Raw genomic sequence first — 6,991 nt, forward strand, 5'->3', positions numbered from 1 at the left:
ATCCTCATGGGTTGATAATCTTCCACGGGTTGATGTGCGAGATATTCTGACAACAAGCTACCTTTAATAGCCTTTTGTGTGACGTACTAGATGTCATACTCAAACAATATCATCTACCAACGAGTAATTCTTCTAGTTAAGGCAGGTTCTCGAAGATGCACTTTATTGGATCCATTTTGAAAATCAAAAAAGTAATACGACAAATCATATATTGCCTTAGACGACGAGCGACCTATGTAAGAGCACATCAAGTTTTCTCTAAAAGTGAATATTTGGTTTCACAATTAGTAAACTTTTTGCTCAGGTAGTAGATAACATATTTTTTTCTGCCGATTTTGTCCTGTTTCCCCAACACACATCCCATTGTTCCTTCAAGTAATGTTAGATAAATGATGTATTGTAGATATTATTTACAGTTTTATTTTTGATTTTGACATATTTACTCTCATAAAAAAAGATGATTTTTTACATTTTAAAGTTACACAATGACAATATTACCTATTTTCTTCCATTAATTAAAATTGTATCACTTTTTTCTTTTTATCTATTTTCAATCCTCTAAAGAAAAAGCAAAAATTATTTTAGTTTTTTAATTTTCAAAATTAATAAATAGAATATAATTTTAAAAAATAATTTTGTAAAATTAGATAAATACACTAATTTATTATTTTGAAAATTTAAAAGATAAAAACAATTTTACCAAACTAAATCAAACAAGATTTAAGTTAACAAATTATATGTATATAAATTAATGATTATTTGATCATATTTATATACTTTGAAGAGCAAATGAAGGATAGATGCAGCGTGCAGGTGAAAAACAGAATATTGTATTTTCCTCCTTTATCCTAACTATCCATCTAATATTTCTGTTGTAAGTTGTTACATTCAGTTACTTTTCAGTTATTACCTTTTAGTCTTTTCCCAATGTATTTATATACCGGCTGATATAGTCTTGTAACATTGATTCATTGAATACAATTTTTACACATCATTCCTTTATCTTCTTCTTATCCTGTTTGTTATCTTTCATCCATGCTTTTCTTTATGGCTTTGAGCATCACTGCTGCATCACCACTGTACCATCAACAGAGTTTTTTTTTACGATGCAGGTTTTGGCCCGTGATTGTGTTGCGGACATGAAAGTGGTTGCATACTGTGTTTGGTGTCTTCAGTCATAATCCAGTGTGATTACAACCACAACCGTTATCATCACAATCGCAATCCAATTGTTAGCATATTTTGGGAATTTCTTAATAACAGTACTTACTAGAATGAAATTTGGAAGACAATCCTTTAGAATGAAACATAAATCACTAAATATTAAATAACTTATAAAAGAACTCTAACTCATGATCTCATCTACAAGCTTCACACGATTCAATGTCATCATCTTCATCGTCAAATAATAACCATCTACCTTTCTTCACTCTCCATCCCTTGCAAGTGTTCTTTATAGAGGAGTTTAATTGCGCGTCAATACGCCGTTATTTTTTCATAATGAATTTGTTAAATATTGAACCTTTTTTTCTTGAACTCATAATACATTTTGACATCCTCAAAGAACGCATATACTCAAGTCCTTGTTTTCTTGATTCATAATCTTCGGAACACAATAAGATCATACCGTACATGTATGTCTCTTCCTTATGACTCTTTTGAGTGACTAATTTTAACCTCTTAAGACCACCGATATTTCGATTCGGATAACTAAAATATTCGCACTATCCTTCTCTAAACAAGCTTTCAATATTTCCACTTTTCTTGCGACGCTTTAAAAAGGATAATGTTTTTTTTTTAGGAAACCATTAAATCAAAGGAAGTTGATTCAAAGAAACTTTTTGCAACACAATTTCATGTCGTAAAGATCAACAAAAGATTGAGAGGTTACATTTATAATCATGTCCGAGTAACAAATCTCTTGGAATTGATTGTATAGAAGATGAACAAGGTGCTGCATTTTGCTTCTTCTTGCTTTTTTTTCTTCATTGATATACTTGGTGCCATTGGGATTTTCAACAATGTTGAATTCTAACTTGTGTTTTATCACAAGTATCAATTTGATCAAAAGAGATTTAAAGGGGTGTTTTTTATACACAAATTTAAACTTACTTTTCTTATACACAAATTTAAACTTACTTTTTCTAGAAACACGCTTCTTGTACTGGTCAATAAAATTTATTAAAATTTCAACAAATTTAAATGAATTTTATATGATTTGATTTGATTTGGTGGATCCATGTAGATTTTAATCAATAAAAGATAGTGCTATGTTAAAAAAGGTAGGTTGTTAGTACTCTTTAAATAGAATACTAAAAAATACCAGTTATTTGATGAAAAAAATTTCTTTAAATTGTAAGATATTAAATCAATGTACCTACATATACTTTGAATGGAAAAAAAGTTAAGTAATAACTGATTTAGATAAAAAAAAATCTTCAATTTTAGAAAACACTTTTATATACGCATGTTTTAAGGACAAAATTAATTGAATATTGTAAATTTTAATGAGCACATTTTAGATTGAAATCCGACAATTTAGAAAACATCTTCTCGCTTGGACAGACATATATAGTGTGTTAATATTATTACTTATAAGAATATATACTATATTATTAAATACATATACAAGTGTCTCATATTTGTTTTTGTATATATATGTGTGAAAAATTTATTTTATTTATATTCTTCAATAATAAATAAATAACAAATATTTTTTTAACATATAACAAATAAGTATCATGTAATTGTTGACATATTAGTCTAATAAATGAAATGTAAGTCTTATGTTTTTATATTAATTAATAATAAATATAAAATCGCACATTATTTTATGTATCAATTTATAAATATTTGTTTTATTATACTCTTCAACTATGAATATTTTTCCACTTGAACTATACGTCAATAAAAGAAATTATTTCATACTTTATTTTTAATTATTGATAAAAAAAATATTTTTATTTTATTTATTTTTTATTAATCAATAATAAATATTTTTAGTTTGATCAAATTAAATATACATGATCCAAATATGTTAATAATTATTAAAAAATTGTTTTAAATTTTACTTTTATGGATCAAATTGAACTAATATGAGTGATGCTTTTTTTAAACAAAAAGCTATATTGAATTTCTTTTTTGGATTATTATTGAATGTAATCCATTTTAAAACATCATATTGGAAAATTATTCATTATAAATGTATTTGGTTCTCTAATTCACACATGGTCAATGAGTGAGCCATTTGAGGATTTTTCCTATTGATAAACTTAATCTTTACCTTAAGAAAACTCATAATGATTTTGTCAATTGAGTTTTCAATATAAGTTTTATAATGTTCTATCAATCTGAACTGAATATGAGAAATGACAATAAATCATCGACTCATTTCAAAACACCAGTACCAAATCAATAACTAATGTTTTCGATCAGTTCCAAAAATAAAAAATGAATCTCTGATAATCAAGCCACAAATTCAATATGGTTTAAGAATCGAACCTCTATGTAAACAACAACCAAAGAGTGTTTGTGCTGATGAAAAATAATCCCAAATAAATTAGAAGGTGGGGAACGAAGTGAGAACTTCACACCACCTCCTCATCTCTCTATTTTTCTTATAATATATATAAAAAAAAAACTAAACTTAGCTAATTGAAAATACAGTTGAAAAAACTAAATTTAACGATATTTTAGTAATTTTTAATGCATTAGTAGTTTAAATAACACAATCTTTAAAACGTCAAAAAAACAAATTAGATGTCATAACTTAAAAATATTAGATAATTTATTCGGTTGTAAATTTGATGAAAACTCTATATAAATATATATTAAACTCAAATTAGTATATTATAATTATTTTTATTTTTATTTTAAAACTATAAAAAATGTTAAATTTAACTAATGGATTAGAGCATCTCCAACCGTGAATCCATTTTTGGGTTTCTTGTGGGATCTATTAAACCACGTCAGATTGAAGCAACTTATTCAGTTTTTCACTCCAATGATGCAACTCTGAAAAATTCATATTGGGTCCCACAACTTTACTTTATATATTAATATATTATTCATATTAAATTTTATATTAATTAAAATAATAATTTAAATTATTTAAATTAAAACTGATATAAAATAAATAAAATTCAAATTAAACTTATAATCTAAAATGATAATTAAAATTAATCTCAAATACATGATATATAATTAAAAACAATAAAAATAAATAACATCTCATAATTAATCAAACTTAAATTTCATCATCTTCATGTTCAAAACGTTCTCAAATATACTCGACTAGATCTCCTTGAAGTTGACGATGGACTTGTTTTTCACGAATACTTGCTCTTCTTTGTAGTCTTGTTGCAAGATTCGGATGAGGACCGCTAAATGTTTCAGTTGTTGAGTTGTTGATATCCACATTATTATAAGAGTAATCAAAATTACCTCCATATGTATGTCGTTCGTCTTCCACAATCATGTTGTGCAATATGATGCAGGCATATATAGTATGCTTGATGGTGTCCATGTGCCAAGCACGCGTTGGGCCACGTATAACTGCAAATCGAGATTGAAGCACTCCAAATGCCCGCTCCACATCTTTTCTAGCCGATTCTTGATGTTGAGCAAATAATTTTTTCTTTTCTCCCCGTGGCATTGAAATGGTCTTGACAAATGGAGCCCACTCAGGATATATACCATCTGCTAAATAATATCCCATATTATATGGTGTCCCACTGATTGTATATTGCACATTGGGAGGATGTCCTTCCAAAATATCGTTAAACACGTTGGATTGGTTTAGCACATTAATGTTATTGTTTGAACCTGCAATACCAAAGAAAGCATGCCAAATCCATAAGTCTTGCGATGCCACTACTTCAAGCATGATTGTGGGCTTACCATGATCACCTCGACAAAACTGTCCCTTCCATGCAACAAGATAATTTTTCCATACCCAATGCATACAATCAATGGAATCCAACATACCTGGGAAGCCATGTGACTCTCCCATTTGTAAAAGATGTTCAACATCAGTGTTGTTAGGTTTTCTCAAATACTCAGCCCCAAATACAACATTCACGCCCTTAACAAATCTTTGTAAGCACTCAATTGAAGTGCTTTCACCTATTCGAACATATTCGTCTACAAGGTCAGCAGGAGACCCATACGCCAACATACGAATAACAGTTGTACATTTCTGCAATGGTGAAAGACCCATTTTACCAATTGCATCGACCCTCATTTGGAAATATTCATCATAATTGCCAAGGGCATCTACAATTCGAAGAAATACATGCCTATGCATTCTGAACCTTCTTCGGAATTGAACATCTGTGTATACTGGGTTTTTCGAGAAGTAGTCATTGAATAATCGATTGTGCCCTTCTTCGCGACCTCGATCAATAGTTGTTCTTCTCTTTCACCTAGAAGAACTCCCAGAATTCTGAAGTTGTTGTTCTTCATCACTGTCGTCCATAAATTCTTCTTCAACCAACGCCCAAAATTCTTGATCGTTATTATCTGAATTGTCTGAATCCATTGTAGTTAGTAAAGAATGAGAGAAAAATGAGAGATATGTGGTAAATATGAGAATGATAAAATAATGACATAAGTGGTAGTATATATAATGGTTTGAATAACGGCTAGTTTGAATAACGGCTAGTTTAATTTAAAGTGGTACTAATGACCATTTTACATAGGTGTTGATAAAATAAAGTGGTACTAATGACCATTTTACATAGGTGTTGATAAAATAAAGTGGTACTAATGACCATTTTACATAAGTGATATTAACTACATTCCATATTTTTTTCCATCTTATTACAATATTTTTCATGAATATCTCGTTGACTATCGCTCTTAGTAGAAGCGTCCTTCATCATGATTTGTATTACCTTTAATTCTATCTCGTCCTCCTTACATTGTGCAAGTCTTTCCATGCATTCTGCTCTTTTATTCCTTGCATCTTGCGTTGCATTTGGAATTTCCGATGCCTTACCCTTCCTTTTTGCTGCTTTTTGTCCCATTGGACGCTCCATTGGTGATGATGAGTTAAACTCATAACTTGAAGTTGTATCTGAGTTCTCTGATGATGCCCCACTAGCAGAAGTATTTGTTATTTTTGAAGAACTTCCAATCGATTCTCCGACGATGCACCATTTAGCTTCATCTTTTAATAATCGCCATGCGTACTCAAGATTGAATGTTGTACCTTGATCCTGAGCAAAAAAAGCATGTGCATCTGACATGATATCCAACTCCGACGTCCCACTTTTCTTTCCTTTAACATCATTTTTGTAACACCCAACAAATTTTTGAACCATGCCATTTATTCGATGCCATCAACATTTTAATTGTCCCCCTGACTTTTCCCGCGATTGCCCACGATATTGGTTATAACTAGCAGCGCTTCTTAACCAAAAACTCCCAGCCTTTTGATCAACCCCCACAATTGGATCCTTTGAAACATTGAGCCATGATTGGATAAGTAGTATATCCTCATCCCTTGTAAATTGCTCTCGAGATTTTTTTTTAACGACAACCCTTTCTTCTTTTTCGGTACCAACTTGAGTAGAAAATGGTGGAACTTGAGTATAGAATTCCATACTATTAGAATTCATTTGAGGTCTAGGAAACATATTTGGATTGTTTGGTGACGGAAGAAATATGGCGGGATTTGTTGGCACCGATGGAATTTGAGCATTTTGAGGATTAGGATTTTGATAATTTTGCATGTAATTGAAGAAAGCTTGTTGATAATGAAAATGATTAGGATCCATTTGAGAATAAATTGTTGAAAAAAATTAAAAAATTAGGAATAAAATGATGAAATTGTGAGAGAGAAATTTCAAATTGAAGAGAAAATAAGAGTGAGAGAAAATTTGTGTTGGTGAAATTTTAGATATAAACTATATTTATAAAAAAAAAATTGAAATAAAAAGCAACTAGCCGTTGAACGACTAGTTTTCATTAAAAAAGAAAGAAAAATGCA

The 6,991-nt window shown here is 29.7% G+C and overlaps 3 protein-coding genes across 3 annotated transcripts; all 3 read right to left on the reverse strand.

Moving 5' to 3' along the window:
- Positions 1 to 4,279: 4,279 nt before the first annotated feature.
- Positions 4,280 to 5,305, reverse strand: LOC127095391 (uncharacterized). The gene has a single exon (XM_051034089.1). It carries the CDS (start codon positions 5,303 to 5,305, stop codon positions 4,280 to 4,282), a length of 1,026 nt encoding a protein of 341 aa, XP_050890046.1.
- A 114-nt stretch (positions 5,306 to 5,419) lies between these two features.
- On the reverse strand, positions 5,420 to 6,323 carry LOC127095392 (glutathione S-transferase T2-like). Its single transcript, XM_051034090.1, has 2 exons — positions 5,798 to 6,323; positions 5,420 to 5,529 (listed from the first exon to the last, which is right to left on the reverse strand). Exons 1-2 carry the CDS (start codon positions 6,321 to 6,323, stop codon positions 5,420 to 5,422), a joined length of 636 nt encoding a protein of 211 aa, XP_050890047.1.
- An 18-nt stretch (positions 6,324 to 6,341) lies between these two features.
- On the reverse strand, positions 6,342 to 6,779 carry LOC127095393 (uncharacterized). The gene has a single exon (XM_051034091.1). The coding sequence runs from the start codon at positions 6,777 to 6,779 to the stop codon at positions 6,342 to 6,344; it is 438 nt and encodes a 145-aa protein (XP_050890048.1).
- Between the last annotated feature and the right edge of the window lie 212 nt (positions 6,780 to 6,991).

This window comes from Lathyrus oleraceus, chromosome 6, assembly GCF_024323335.1.
Source record: "Lathyrus oleraceus cultivar Zhongwan6 chromosome 6, CAAS_Psat_ZW6_1.0, whole genome shotgun sequence".
In the NCBI taxonomy this organism is placed as follows: Eukaryota; Viridiplantae; Streptophyta; class Magnoliopsida; order Fabales; family Fabaceae; genus Lathyrus; species Lathyrus oleraceus.

Bases quoted from the DNA above. Each gene is read 5' to 3' on its own strand.
- LOC127095393 (XM_051034091.1), bottom strand. From the start codon at position 6,779: ATGGATCCTAATCATTTTCATTATCAACAAGCTTTCTTCAATTACATG.
- LOC127095392 (XM_051034090.1), bottom strand. From the start codon at position 6,323: ATGGTTCAAAAATTTGTTGGGTGTTACAAAAATGATGTTAAAGGAAAG. The intron at 5,530-5,797 runs GTAGTTAATATC...CAATGGATTCAG, and splicing joins GATGGAAAAAAATATGGAAT to ACAATTCAGATAATAACGAT.
- LOC127095391 (XM_051034089.1), bottom strand. From the start codon at position 5,305: ATGCATAGGCATGTATTTCTTCGAATTGTAGATGCCCTTGGCAATTAT.